This window comes from Betta splendens, chromosome 12 (genome assembly GCF_900634795.4).
Source record: "Betta splendens chromosome 12, fBetSpl5.4, whole genome shotgun sequence".
Lineage (NCBI taxonomy): Eukaryota > Metazoa > Chordata > Actinopteri > Anabantiformes > Osphronemidae > Betta > Betta splendens.
The window spans coordinates 13832090-13848268 of record NC_040892.2 but is presented as its reverse complement, the minus strand read 5'-3'; the positions used below and the strand labels follow the sequence as shown (position 1 = coordinate 13848268).

At 38.0% G+C, this 16179-nt stretch overlaps 1 protein-coding gene across 11 annotated transcripts in view; it reads right to left on the bottom strand.

Annotated features, from left to right (window-relative positions):
- Positions 1-16179, bottom strand: part of cacna1bb (calcium channel, voltage-dependent, N type, alpha 1B subunit, b) — a 114394-nt gene that overhangs the window by 44914 nt on the left and 53301 nt on the right. For all 11 annotated transcript variants that reach the window (XR_008696340.1, XR_008696339.1, XM_055513557.1 and 8 more), the window contains exons 7-14: positions 11733-11836; positions 10957-11072; positions 10756-10845; positions 9729-9818; positions 8374-8592; positions 8146-8258; positions 7869-7981; positions 7437-7568 (exon numbers count right to left, since the gene is read on the bottom strand). Coding sequence is in view for 9 of the 11 variants with exons in the window: in XM_055513557.1 (XP_055369532.1) it covers positions 7437-7568; positions 7869-7981; positions 8146-8258; positions 8374-8592; positions 9729-9818; positions 10756-10845; positions 10957-11072; positions 11733-11836 (977 nt within the window). In the remaining 2 variants the exon portion in view is untranslated. The remainder of the gene's footprint in view (positions 1-7436; positions 7569-7868; positions 7982-8145; positions 8259-8373; positions 8593-9728; positions 9819-10755; positions 10846-10956; positions 11073-11732; positions 11837-16179) is intronic.

Here is a 16179-nt window from a genome sequence, read left to right as displayed (position 1 = left end):
TAAATAAAAATGAGGAGAACAGTGTTATAAAGTAAATTCTTAATGACTAATGAACATGACTTAAAGCCCAGTAGACACAGGAGAATAAAAATAGAATGACTTTAAATATGAGTATTGCAAGTTAAATTCTTGGACTAATAATGTGAGGAGACACATTCACACCCTGAGTCACAGCTAAGTAGCAATTGTTTTGTCACAGTGCTCACAAGTACAGAAGTGCAAATGAGCTACTGTACTATCAATGGCACCATGCCTTGGCTCTAAATCCACCACTCAAGGTTACACCTGCCTTACTACCTTCCTATATTTTATTTTGCTCCTTTCTGTTATACTAATAGCATTGCTTTTTTTTACAATCTGGTGACTACAGTTTTATTGGACAAAGGCATAACTTTCTGTTTCAATAAGTACTGTGCGGATATGTCTTTACTGTCCAGATTACAAATTACAACACATGTATAAAATGAGATTTCAATATGTTTCACAAATCACAATAGGATAATGAATACTAGAGGTGCAGGGAGCAGTATAGATTATATGTGAAACAGTGGGAGAGGGAGAAACGCATGCAGCAGCAGGAAAACAGCAGGGACTGACAACTGTCAATTGTAAAAGACCCTGCCGCTGCAGTGCATGGCTGCATGACCAACATGTCAAACAGGAAGGACCATGAAGCAGTGCTTCAACAAATAGACTGCTTTATGAACTAAAAATGTCAATCTGAAGTCATGTGGCCATTTCCCTTCCTGTCTTTATTCCTCAACTGAAGAGCCAACTCTGCTCATGAAAGAGCTGCTTCAAAAATACCTTTGTATTACTGAAAATGACAAAACAGGGAAACTGGTTATGTAAGTTTATCTTGTCCCGTTACAGCTTTAGGAACACCGAAAATGACAAGTATATGCCACGCATCTTACAGTGCCAGTATCTCTTAGGCATCATACAACATTTCAGTAAGGAAGGTAGACCACACTTTAACACACACACACACACACACACACACACACACACACACACACACACAAACAAAATAACACACAAGGTCAGATGTACAGGTTTGAATTGAATGGATTATTTACAACTTGAAAATCTATCAGCCCTATTGGCATATTTTATTTTATTATTTTACTAACAACAGCTGTTTTATACTTTACTGTATTCTACATTTTGTTTTCATCAAAATGTGTCAATTGACTTATTTGGACCTAGCTTTACCAGGTTCACGCAACCTAAAGCTAATTACATTGTGTTAGCCCACAAATGAATTGTGGTTTTCCCGAAAAATTATCAGGAGGGGCCACAGTATTATAATCCTTACGTTTGTTTCACATGCACACTTTCTGCACAAGCTAAAACCTTTACAGAAAGCGCTAAACAAACCTGCCAAAACCAGGATCCGTGGTCTTGAAACTGAAGAAAACAATGAGAGAATGACAAACAAGTGTGTCACTGAATTGAAGCAGCCTACTGTACCGTACCGTACATGGTCTGATCATTCATATTATTATTGTGTGTTTTTCCTTGAGACAATAAAAAATGTTTAGGCTGAACATGTCACCTAAATAACATAAGACATTAATATTATTAAAATAAAAAAATTGGTAAAATGTTTAATGTTACCTCTATAGTATGTACAGTGTTAGTACAAAGTAATCTAGACTTGACTGAACCTCACCATTATAAACACAATAGACACGTATAAATACACACAGTTAGTAACATAACGCTGTCATGGATCTGTAAAAATAAAATTAAAATTTGTCTTTGTTCAAGCTCTGTTTCCCATGCTGTGCATTTGGGTCCTTCAACTCTCTGTTGCTGCTCAGTTCCTGCTCAGCCCCTGACAATAGCAATCATTTGGTTTCACATTTTCCTATTACATTTACATTATTCCATTCAAAACCAATAACGTGTCCTCTCATAAAGGCTCTTATTTTGTTAGGCTCTCTATTTTGTCGTTTTTATTTTTGCTATTTTGTATCTTAAAGTTGTACACAACTTTTAAACCTTTGTTTTCTCAGGCATCAACATTTAGGCCCTTATCCAATCTCTATAAACACACCTTTTCACACTGCTTTGACACTTTGATATTGTCCAGTGCTTTCAAAGTGAGTAAGATTATTCACAGATCTATTTTATAATTTGTGGCGCTCCAGCTAGCTACAGTATGTCACAAAAGAAGTGTCTACAGCAAATACCAAACTGAGACTGCTTTAAAAAATACTGCAGCATGTGCACCCTTATAAATGTCACACTATCAAAAACACATTCTCACAAACGTGATGCTTCTGGCAGTTATGGGCCCTATGAAGAAAATTCACAGTCCCCGACCTACGATAGAGTGCAAGTCTAGTAACAATAAAGTTGTGAGTTCAAAGCCAGCTGTATGATTATTATTGTTTATTTTTACGATAACGTATCACTGTTCAGTCAAAATTACGTTAATTTAATTTTCGATAGCGAAAAACGTATGCTATTTAATTTACAGTGTGATGCCTTTCAGAGTAGGAGCTCTGCATGTGGATCTTTGTTTGTCGTTCTTACCGCTCTCGTTAAATAACGCATCTTGGACGTAACTTCCCTGTGTGTAAGCTAGCTTCAGCAGTAAGGAGGAGAAACGATAGCAGCTCATGTTCTACAACTTGTAATATAATGCAAGAAACTAACGGCTTGTGTGGACTTTTTTTATTCTGTTCGCTGGCTTTCTAGTGGCACATAGTGCACACGCTGAGAACAGTACATAGAATGTCCGCTATGGAAGTTGCGCTAACATTATACTGCAAAGGAAACTCCCTGAATAAACAGACATTTCTTTCCAAAAAAAATTGGAAGTTATTGTGGGCCATTCTTCTCTCTTTCTGCTTTGTTAAACCCTTCTTTTAGTTTCTGGTGGCTGCATTTATGCTTTGTTGACCTAAAACATTGCTGCTTTAACCGATGAGGATTTGACTATCTCACTCAGCGTCTATAGAATCCAGGGGGACAGAATCGTCCAGTAAATGGGTGGAGGGGTATACACTAATTTCACCGGAGAGGCAGAAATAAGTCGTTATTTAGTATTATTTCCTAGAAAAATTTATGATCTTATATATTAATAATAATAATAATAATGTAATTAATAATAAAGCTGGTCTCTGTGGGCTCCTCAAAGTTTGTGGGCCCTTAGAATCGTCCTAACCCCCCCCCCCCAATGGGGCCTGTGCACACAAAAATCCCAAATAAAGACATACAGTATGTGGTACAGAAACAAATGATTACTGCGAAACGAAACATCCATCCAACATGAACATCAGATTTCATCTTAAATGAATGTTTATATGAAATTACTGTAGTTTGAAATGTCACACCTCAACAGAAAAATACAATGCAAATAAGACAAACACGTGTATAAGTTTATATACTGAAAAGATAAATTATTGGTTTAAAAAGGTTACACATAAAGGGTTTACAGTAGTTGAATCCAAAGAAACACCATACAGTATGTAATATACTTCAATAAACATGACCTTTTAAAAAGTATAGGTCTGCCTATCTGAGAGAATAATAAAAGTGAGAGGATGAATGGAAAAAGGATCTGTAAAAATAAAGAGGGGTTTGTGGAGCACATTGCATTGCAGTCAGAACCCTACATGACAGCAGGCCTTTTTAGAGCGTATCCTGAGATTTGTGTATATTTACATTATGTTTTGCAATTTAACATGTATCACATGCTCTGCCTCAATTTCTGTGACTCTGTATTTTCCTGTTGTTGTAGAGGAACTTAACCAGCCTGCAGAGAGATCGACCACCGTCAGGACACACTGTGAGCACCAATAGTGAGCCAGGCCAGCAACAGTTTACTGTAGGCTCATGCTAATAGTCCTGCGCCTGAATAGGAGAAAGTACATGTACCTGCAGCCTCCCCAGATGCAGTACTCACACTTTTGGAATGTAATGTGCAACAATCTCACATACTTTTGGTCATGTGATAAATCTGTGAAAAATCAGTATCAGCCAGTAAGATGAGTCAGCATGTATTGGTCTGCTTCTAATATGTACTGGACATGTATGAGGGAGGGAGGAAGAGAGCTGTTCAATAAGTCTTGGGATAACATCATACTGTATCCTTTCTCTCCCATGCCGCTTTATTCTACCTTTGTTCTTTTGTCTCATTACTGATTTCACCATCAACATCTACCCCTCTCTCCATCCATCGTGCTTCCTACCACCACTTCTTTTTTTGACATCAGTCTGTCATGTTTCACTGCTTTCCTGTTCTCCCTGCCTGATTTGGGCTCTCCTTCCTGTTCTCCCATTCCCTTCTTCCATGACGATTAGCAAGTGCAGCACAGGGAGTGGGGGTTTGCTGCTATGCCTTTAAGTTCACTCTGATAATAGGGATTTGGAGAGTGATCCTCAGCTTCCACGTAGCATCCACGGAGACTTCATTAAATCAATCCTAAAAACAAGACCGCTTGGAGACTAAATTCCCCTGTGAGGTTTCGCCCTCAAATATCCATGAGTCTAATTCTACAGAGAGCTGCATAGGTGATGCTACATGGCTACCTGACAACACCGTGTGAGACTCTGAGACTCACAGATTGTCATACAACATATTGCTTATTTAATTAAAGTGGATTGGAGTGGATGAATCTAATTTAAAGAGGTTCACTGTGCTATATACTAGGTCTATACTAGGTCTTTCCCAAACAATTCCACTATCATGTTCTTTAAAAACAATAAAGGATCTGGACAAAAAACCTCCATCTTTGACCCACCCCTCCCTGTCTCAAGTGAAGGGTGATTTTTATATACAGTCAGGTTCCCCTGACATACAGATGGCATGCAGATACAGAACATCATAGATGGCTACTTCAGAATAGTCCAGTGATTCAAGTAATTTTCATGTTTGAGGACCCATACATAAACTACAGTGTGTCCTGACAGTATGACAGCACAGTGTGGTAAGATATGAGCCGAAGAACAACTAAGCTAAATGCTAAGTGCATACTTTCAGTTTCTTAACAAGTTTTGCTATCTGAAGTAAATATTAATAGCAAACCAATCCCGTTTTTTTTAATTCCTATGTCCTGAGTAATAATCACTCCAATCACTCTGCCATTTTCTACAGTAGCTGTCCCTCAGACCCGCCTAAGGGGTTTTATTGGCTAGACAAATGGCTCTTTTTTTCACATCCTTATGTAAATTACATTACATTGTAACAATGCTTGGCCGATTCTGACTGGCAGACAATGCTGTCAATACTGTGATGGTGGGGTTACTTCAATTCCATAGGTTCTTAAAGGAAAACACTGATTTTCAATGGGGGCTGACCTAAACCATGGCAGGTAGTATTTAGGAATATAGGGACACTCAGATTTCTCCATATTTTCTATGCAGAGAAATTAACATTTATTTCTTTTGCAAAATTCCCCTGAGACATGTCACATACTACAACTAGTGCTTCCTGTTTTTTTTTCCTGTACCTACAGTATCCCAGCAACGGTTGGGCTGAGAGGGAGGGGAGCTAAATTACCTGTTGTAGGTGAACAACAAGCGGACGCTTTCACATGTGGGTATCTAGATGTAAATGATAATTATTTTGATATATTGATATTAATGGAATATTGCTATTTTAGGTGCTATAGAAATACACATAAGAAAACCCAAATCTCATCCAATTGCTTGGATTAAAAAATCATTATAATTGGCTGAATTTAATCAAAACCAACTCTTGCTAAGTTAATGCTGTCTAATTGTGCTATGACTTTATAGAGGGTTTAGAACTGCTGAGGCAGTGAAAATATTTGGTTTGTGTTATTCATAAATTTTCATCAGCAACACATAACACTAGTAGCACTAGTAACACTAGTTTCTACACCTCAGAAAACTCCTCTAAAACTCATTATTCCAGTGCAGCAAATTCTGCACATTTGTTTTGAGCTTATCATCTTTTTACACCCAAACTGCCAGTGATGTCCTGTATGTCTTGGCAGGGAAAAGTCCTCTGCCTCAAGCTGTTTATTTTTCAGCTCTCACAATTTTAAACACTTTCAGTGCTTTTGAGAAAAGAAACATAAACTTAGAGCCAAAAATAAAGTCAAGATACAACAAAGTATTTTTCCACTTGCTTAACAAATCACATAATCTATTTAGAGCTGAGCACATCTTTTAATCAGCGAGCCTGTAGAGTGGTTGTGTTTACTTATTATTTTCTATAATTAAACTATTTCTGAAGCATAAAGCATTACTGTATAATCTGCAAATACAATAACAACAACAGGGTGCCGATTAATAAGTAAACCTTTTTAAAACATCATTTGACACCTTTGGTAAACAATAATAATCTCCTAAAATGTCCGACTAAACAATCATGACCCTTGGTAAAGACAAAAATTGTTCGGCCTCACAAGCTTGGCTTGCTGAAAGCACCATGTGGACGTCAGACTCATCTCACACTTGTCCATCACCAGAGACTGATGTGATGCTAATGATGGTGTGGTGTGATGTAAGGCTTGGTGCCATGGCAACTGCCTGCTGCTTCACAAACATCCAGTGGTGGTGTGTTGTTTGTGACGGATGTCAGTTTGAGGTAATGGTATTTCATATGAAACTGACATTTCAAGTGGACCTAATATACACCACTACTTGTAAAAAAAACATATTAGACATTAAATCTAAGAACTTTCAATGAATGCTGGTTTGTACCTTTAACAAAATAGAAATTTATTTTACACTGTTACACTGTTAAGTGAAAAAGTCAAACGTATATTTGCATATATTATCCCACATTATCATTTTGCCTTAGAATAGTAAACATATTTAAAAATAAACAATAAATAATGGGACTAAACTAAACTATTTATTTGATTTATTGGGTTTTCATGACACTAATTGGAACTATATAAAACTGAATTGAATTAAACAAGCTACTGTATTAAACCTTTACTGTAGGTAGTGCTACTGTAGCATAGGGCTTAAAATGCAAACCAGCCTGTCGTCCCTCTCCCATTTCGGCTGCAGTTTCACTGATTTGTTTGTGCTATTTAAATAATCACGACTGATATAGAAATGATGATCCATAGAATCATTCTGTGGTTTAACAAAAACTGATTGGCAAGCCAGTTGATTGGCTTGGTGCCAGACCTTTGATTAACTGCAGCAAGCCCTGAATCATGAGCTGGTTCTATCATTAGGACACATAAAGGTCCTGCTGAGAGGGATCTCAGTGAGTACAGTTGGCAGGGCTGCTTTACTAGCTACATGCTGCGCCAACATGCCTGACACTGCCTCACCATGCTGGGCCAGGAATCACACGCAGGGAGGAGGGTCAGGTGTAGAGAAGGATAGAGAAGATGAGGTGAGGATGCGTCTATGTGCATGTGTGCCGAATAGGGAAAAAAGAAAAGAAGAGACAAGAGTGGCAGAGAGAAAAAAGGTTTATAATGATTACTCACTGTCCTCCAAAAAGCTGCATGCCCAGTAGAGCAAAGACAACGATGAAGAGGAAGAGGAGGAAGAGCAAACTGATGATGGACTTCATGGAATTGAGGAGGGAAACCACGAGGTTCCTCAGTGAGTTCCAATATCTGAGTAAGAGCAGCAGACATACAAAGAGACTTAGAGCAGTGGCTGATTTTAGAATTCCTGGAGGAAAATGTAAATTGTATTTAAAGTTAAAAAGCATTGTGAAATACAAGACACGTGAAATAGGCTGTAGAAATGGGCAGAGAGACACAACCAGGGGAGGGAACAGAACAACAAATCAATGTGTGCTGGGTATCCAGATGATAGTTTCAGTGAATCGCAGTGACAGTGGAGATATATCCCCTACTGTATGTATATAGATGTGCTCGTGAGTTAGATTAGATTATTATAGGATCACTTACTTTGTGACTTTAAATATCCTGAGCAGACGTAGGGCTCTCAACACACTGATACCAAATGATGCTCCTGGTTTAATCATGTCCCAGATCACCTCAAAAATACTTCCCACAATTACCTGGGGAAGAAAGCAGAGAATAATATTACGTGTGTTGTATTTTGCAGTGGTTCAAACAAGAGTTTTGCCCTAAATCAAAAGATGACCTGATTAAGATCCAAAAATCACTAGCATTGCTGGTTTATATTTATTTTCTGCTTGTGTTATAGCTAACAGTAACTTACCCCAAAATCAAAACAGTTAAAAGACGAGTGAAAATAATTCCTTGCTCCAAGGCCGTACATCTTCAGCGACATCTCAGTCAGAAACAAACCTAGGAACACAAACTCTGCTGTGTCTGTTGGTAGTCCAGACAGTTGAAAAAATAAAAAAAATATTGTATTATCATCCAACAACATCAGTGCAGGTGTGAGAGCATGTGTTTATTTGTACAGTATGTATGTATGACTTACACAGGGCTCTGGTAAGCCACTCGGGTTGATCATAGTGTACAATAGCCACACACATGGTATTGAGGCCCACTAGACACAAAACTATCCAGTAGAAGCTTTGGGCCTTGACCATGCGTCGAATGAAGAAGCGGATTCTTTTCTCTTTTCGTCGAAAGTATGATGAACTGTCCATCTTGCCACTTTTCACACTAGCTCGACCAAACGGAGAGCTAGGAGGAGCTGGGAGGGATGACAATGTGAGGAGGTTATTTGTGACTGCTTGTGAATCACCTTGGATGTACGTATGTATGCTATCTTCCTCCTACTATGATGAGCAGCATCACCATCATCAACCCACTCACAGAGATGAAAATTTACAGTTGCACTTCTGCTTACTGCTTGCCCAAAGACAACAGAGTTGGTTTTTTTGGATTTGGCATAATGTGATACACTGAAGGTACTATTTTCTTTCTGTCATTTTACATTTCAATTGATTTTTGATTTATTACAGTAGACAATTTTAAGGCTGCGGTGTTTGGTGTTTTATGAGAACAGGTTTCTCTTAGCTCCATTGATGCTGCATTAGTTCTGATATGTACGTGTGATATGTGTCTATACTATATCCTATTCTATACTATATCCGATATTATGTGTCAGTTTAAATGTCACATAAGGATTACACTCAGATGGAGAGGAAAGCATAAAATTACCTGGATACACCAGAATTTAATTTGCAGCTGCTCACTTAAAAATATTCACCTAATCATATTTGTGTGCTGTGGAGAAGAACTTCAGGCATCATGTAAAAAATAAGCAAGATGAGAATAAATTTGCCTGCACGGCTCATCCATCCCCATGGCATTTCATTTTATGGAACACAGTAATGAGCTGAGCAAAAGAAGCAACAAAACAGTTTCATTTACCAGGCTTATGCTTCTTTCCAACTCACAGACAAGCAATTACATGTTGTCAATGTGTGGGACTGTGAAAGCCATCAATATTAAATAGTCTCATTTTAATATGCTGCAGGTGATTCTTTATCTGCTGCCTTTTAACAGTGTAATTAGAAAAGTTAATTATTCTTATTTTCCCTCAAGGTGATATGCTTATACAACCAGCAGAATCTTCAGACCCAGATGGTGATGAATCTGACTATACTATGTACTGTACTGTATTGATGTGTGTGATATTTAACAGTGTGTTTTATAAAGATGAGGTCATGTGACATACACCTCTGATAAACAGAGGCTAGTAAGTCAGAGGACGCGATCTTTTACAGGGGCTTTTAACGTAAAGGTCGACTCTGTGAACAGACAGCATGTAAAGGTCAGTGGCTAACTGCAGGTGGCCGTGGGTTAAAAAGATGTAAAGCTTACCAACAGAGGAGATGTCTGTGAAAGGATCTTCCCCTTCTTCAGCACCAATCAGGTCACTTTTACATTTCTTTGCTTTGCTTCGTTTCAGAACTGTAACGACAAGAGAAATTAGTTAATAAGTTAAAAAAAAACGAATATCTTAAAATATAAACATTCATGTATATGCACTCTTTTACTATTAATAGAGAAACACTGAGCTAATATATCCAGTCTGTCTGTAAATGTGCAAAGTGGAAGAGTGAACTAATTGAAAACTATAGCAGGCATCAGTCACATTTTTCATTTTCTGCCTTCTACTCACTCAAACTTAGAATGAAAAATAGCCAGCGTGATGTGAATGAGATTGTTCCCTGACCTGTAGTGGACCTATCCTTAAGATCTACAACCCTCATCCACGTCAAAAGCCTGTTGATTTCTTATTAATTATAAGTCTCACTGTCTAAGTGACTTATTCCACAGAAGGGTTGCCATGCTATGTTAGTGATAACCACTCACTCTCCCACTCACAACTATGTGCAATTTGAACTCCTAACCAAGACAATTTGACTGCATGTTCTTAAACACCTCACACTTTATAGCTGCAAAATACAGTAAGTGCGATTAGTGCAATAAGCAACTAAATATCATTTCAGTTTAAACAGATTAATATATTGTAAAACAGATATACATGTACATATCAAATAAAGGTAACAAAAATTACATTAAACATTTGTCAGTATTGTAAGAGCTTTTCCATAAAAGACTAATCATTTTAATCACTTCTTTTTGCAATTGAATTTGGTTTGTTGTAAACCCACAACACATACTTAAGTCAAGAGAGATTAAAATTCTTGTAAAAGTACATAACTAAGTATTGGTCAATTTTCAGTTACACTATTAGCTTCAGGTGAACCGTCTTCCCTAGGGAAAATGAAACCGGATCACATTAACTGTGAACTCTCAGTCACTGGTTGAAAATGATGAAGTGCGCCTCTGTCTGCCCTAGGAACCACAATAAAGCAGGTACAGTAACGGGTACTGTTTTCACCTGGAAGATTTTGTTTCCTCTTGTACCACGCACCATCCAGTGGGGACTTCTCTTCTGCAATCTCATCTTCCTCCTCTAGCAACACCTCCTCTGCAGTGAGAGTGAGAAAGCAAAGACAGCTTTTCTAACAATTTGTCATGTTTTTATAACAAGATAACACATAAACACCAATCTTAATGCTGTTTTGCAGATGAAACTAACCCGCTTTGCAGATCCACTCCAGGTAGCCAGTGAGCTCTCTCTCGATCTGCTGCTGGCGTCGAAGCTTCAGGAACTCCTGCCTTTTCTCCACACGTTCTCGTTCCTTGGCAAATTCTCTGTTCAAACATGAACATAATCATTTATATGTAATAGCAAATAATGAAATGGAAAACCCAATACATGCATATTAATACAAACTCATTAATCATGTGATAGTTTTTCCATCAGTGCAGAAAAGCCCCTACTTCTATCAAAGTGCACAGTGTAAGCTCCAGACCATGCCAGTATTGGTTTCAATTCTGACATCAGTAAGACTTTCCATGTGATCACAAGCTGGACCCAATCCTCATTCATATTCAAACACAATGCTAGAGTAAATTGTTTATGTTCCTCAAGACATGATGAAACCTGTGTGAAGATTATTATTGATGTATCAATACTGACTGCATTTTAGTTTTATTCATTGCATTTTACTTTTCACAAAAACAGTTTTTAACTATATCCACATTGAAAAAAATACTTTGTTTTTGGTGATTTAAATTATTCCACCTCCATGAAGCACAGCTCAGCGAAATAAAGGTACTAGAAATATAAACTAAAGATAAAAAATGCGTAGAAAGGCTGCTGATTATAAACACAGTTATGTGTATTGTTGTTTTATTATTCAACCCAGTTGTTAGGCTTCTATACAAAATAAGAAGACATTTCTGGACTATTAAGAAATCACTATGCATTATGTAATGTGACCCAAAAAGGGTATTTGGAAGCTGCCTTACCCGGACAGAACACCCAGCACCAGGTTGAGCATGAAGAAAGAACCAATGATGATGAGGGGGATGAAGTACAGCCAGTTCCAAGTGTTCCCTGCCACATCATTAGTCTGGAAATAGAAACAATAAGGTAGGAAGGCACCTGGCAAAAATATAAAATTCACTACTTACCACAGAAATATGAGATAGAGAATACATAAGTACTAAATACAAACTAGATTTAATGATGCTTTGCATTAGAGAACCAGCATGAAATGACAACATTTGCAACTTTCCTATTTCCCATCCACAAAAACAACTTGTTCTATTATTTTATTCAACACAAGCTATTGATAACAAAAAACGTTTACTTCGAATCAACTGTCACAAACAAATAGGTGTGACAAAAGTATATACACTGATATACTGTAAATCCTTCAATAGTGCCCCTCCATTATCTTAACTAGCCAACTAAATGCCCAGCTCAAATACCAACTTGCACCCTAACCGACACCTACTGGTTGATGACCAGTAGAAAGCATCATACAGCAGTGACATTTTGCAGACACCCCATACCAGGCTTTGCATTCAGTTGTGTATTGACTACAGCAGTGTATTTAATTAATTATAACTGTCACCGCATACAAAAATTAAGTGCAGTAGATATCATGCAACCAATAAACAGAAGAGACAGAATGACATCGTAAACATTTATTGCAAGGCCAAAAATTGTGATTAGTTTAGAGGGAGGTGGTTCGTCTCTAGACCTACCGGCAGTATATGCATTGAGTTATAAGTTCATTCCACCTTTAAGTGCATTGAAGTCAGGAAGAGAGGAAATCCAGGCATACATGTATGGCAAACTAAGCCAGTGGGCAAGCTAATATAGTTAGTTAGAAAACTGCTCATGTACTATATTGCTTTTAGCAAAATACTAATGACCCCATATGCTGTTGTGGTATAATGTGACTCCAAAAATGTTATTATTAGCATAATGTGCAAAAGGTCAGTTTATTCAGCAACAGTAAAAAGGTTAAAAGTAAAAAAAAGTGTCTGTGGGATCTACGGTGGCTTTGGATAATATTCAGACCTCTTTAATGCTGCACATTTGTGTTACAAAATAAGTAGAAGCAGCCTCTCTGAATAAACTCTGCAGCTTCTTCAACTTGTGGAAAAAAATGCCCAAAAGCAAAGACCCTTCTGATTGACTACTGATGAGCTTAATATATAGCAAATAAAGTTCCAAAATTGTAAAACAGTGATTGGCGCAGAGTAAACAATAACAACCATGAGTTCACAGCATCTTGATGTAAATTCCCATGCTTGTATCAAGTAGTTGATAAGAAAGATTTCATTTCCCGGCCCTAAAGTATTATGTATCTAAATAAAAGTTTTTTATGAAAACAAATAAATGTAGTAATGAGGGCCTTGCTGCAGGAGGCAGTCAACGTTGTTTGAGGCAGAACCACGGTAAGGGGGCAAGGCCCAATTGGGCTGGGCTGTCTACATTGAACGACCGGGAGACCTCTGAAGTAGGAACTTAGACATAGGGTCCGGGAACTATCAAAATATTGGCAACAGGAACAGTTGAGAGAGAGAGACAGAGAGAGAGAGAGAGGGGGTAGGCCCCGCTCCGCTCGTGTAGGGGTGGTGGACTGGGGGTGGGCCCTACTCTATGCGCGGGGGCATCTCCTAGTGGGCTCCCTACGGACCGTGGGTCCTCGGGCTCCACTCTTTCAGGCCGACCCTCCCACCGGGGGGAGTGTTTTCCCCCTGGTTCTCATGGGGCGGACAGCGTTGACCCACGGTGGCCCACTCTGACCTCGGGTGCTGTCTCTGTGACTGCTGCAGCTCTGCCGAACTCCTCCATCACCCTGGCTTTCACAAGTGGCATTGTTCATGCACCAACGTCTGCCTCACCCTTTGCGTGAACAATGTTAAGCTACAGATTTACTAACCTTGTAGTGGGACACTCAACACCTGAGCTGATAATAATAATATATATGCTGATAATTATAAATATTACTGGTACTTATCAGTATCAATAATAATATGTGTAAAATGTGTAATTATGGTAGTTGTGATGTTGTGTGTCACGGCTATTATTAAGTATTATGAGATTATGTATAACAGTGCATATGTGTATGTATATGATATATGTATATGGTTGTATGAGTGTGTGCACATACCCACCATGATTGGTATTAATATTAATTTCAAAGGTAAACCACAGTACAGCAGTTGTTTAGTTATGCATGTGTCAGCCTAAGGTACATCCCTACTTATTTACTTTATACCTATTGTTTGCTTAACTGATTTGTTTGGTTTCAGCAACTGGTTGCTGAGGAATATCTGGCACTACAGCCAAGTACACACAGCACACAGCTGCGACCACGTCTTGCTACTAAAACCACTCGGTTTAAACTTTTAAACCTGAACGTTTCCCTGGCTGCATCCGCAGACCAGGTCACAGGGAATATGGAGAGGGAAGAACCCAATCGCAAACGACCCAAACACAGAAACTGAAATTAACACATTAAGGAAGTTACCAGTATCTTGACACAAACACCCCCTAGCAGCACAAAGGGCCGAATGCCACAGTTTGATTCAGAGGAAAAACTAAAAGTCACTTAATAACCAACAAATCTTTATAACAAGGCCTTTTAAACTGAACTAAAGTGATTCACATTATGACTTTTGAAAACTGTTTGCATGGTCATAAAAAGGTTACTTTTCAGAACAATATCTAAATGCTGAAAAACAATATCTATGCTGAAACACATAACTATTAATACTGTCTTGGTGAGCAGTCTCTTCAAAAAATGCAACTTAAGTGAATTATATAAAACACCTCTAACAAGTAGAATAAATGAAGAAAGCAGTTTTTTGTTGGAAAAAGGTTAAAATAGTTTAAAAAAAATAGTTTAAAGCATATCCAGTGGTTATGCTGTTTTATAATAGGTGAGCTGAATTTGCATGCTTCATCATTTCTTACTTGGCCACAACAGTGTATTATAATAAAGTCAGTAAAGTACAGGGTCCGATGACTAGTCCAAGTGCATTAGGGCATTATGGGCTTGAATCAAGCCTTTAAATTGTTATTTTTTTATTTCAGTCTTACCAGTAATGTCATGTCAAACATTTCATGTCTGAGCTGCTTTTATACTGAACCACCTTCTTAGTATTTTGACTTCTCACTCATATTTATAAAAACATTTCTCCTTCATGAGAGCTATTGATACTCTCAAAGTCCCATCACTGGCTAGGAAATAACATACAGTAGCAGATAGCAGAGCCTTAACTCAATACATTAGCTACTAGGAGAACAAAAGATCATGCCATGCGGTGACACTGGGGGGAGGTAAAATAATAAGGGGGATGTTTAGAATGCAATGAAGAAAAAAAGAGGATCGGTAAAGCACTGGGGTAAGGCACTCACCTTTTATAATACATACATACATACACACACGCATACATACATGCATGTATACACAGCATACACACGTGTATATATACAGCATATGTGTGTATGTATATGTATATATTAGAGATTTTATTATTATTTCACATACAAAAATACACAAACATATATTACGTAAGCTTAATTCATTAAAATCCAAATATTGTGTATGACTCATTGCTTTAATACGGTCAGTGCTCTGTCTTGTTTTATGTTGATTATGTACGCTATGTGTGTCCGATTTCAATAATCAGTTATTTGAAAGACTGGTGCCACCAGTACTTTGCCATTCTACAGCAAAAGTTTCCTTCAGCTGTCAACGTCCACATGCTTCAGTGGAGCCGCTCAATGGTCAGAGTTTTGTGGTTGGCAAACTCCAGGAGTGGATGTGCCTGACGATGGAATTGCAGTAAATATCTATCATATGACAGTTTTGTTAACACATTTTCAGTATTATCACTAAAGTAAACTGAAATAGTTGTCTGAAAATGGAGCCTGTACAGTTAGACAATCTATATCCATATGCGCCTGTTATATTCAGTCATTTCAGATCTGTTCTCTGGTTTTTGGTAAAGCAAATCACTAGATTGTGATAGCGTTCACTCTCCAGCCATTCTGTAACCCAATTCTTGTTCTAATCATCTGCTTCTGCCCGAAGTGAGCCTGGTCCTGTTAGTCAGTCTGCCTCTTCAGACTCCTGCCTGTGGTACTTCTTGGCCAAAACACTGAACCCTAAGTTGCCCCTGGTGAGTCATGCTATAATAAGCAATAATTAAAAGCACCACACAAGTATGGATCATTTGGCATCTGGCGTTACAGTCTGACACCTGGCCAAATTCCAGCATTCCATCAACAATGCAGTTCTTCCAGGTTTTACATGTGAGAAATCCACAGTACTTATCACATTCTCCTGTTTCAGACTATAACCCTGCAAACAAATCATTAGTTAACAAATTAAAGAATAAACCTTTTCTAAAACCGACTTTTAAATCAGCCTAAGCTCGTAGCAAAACT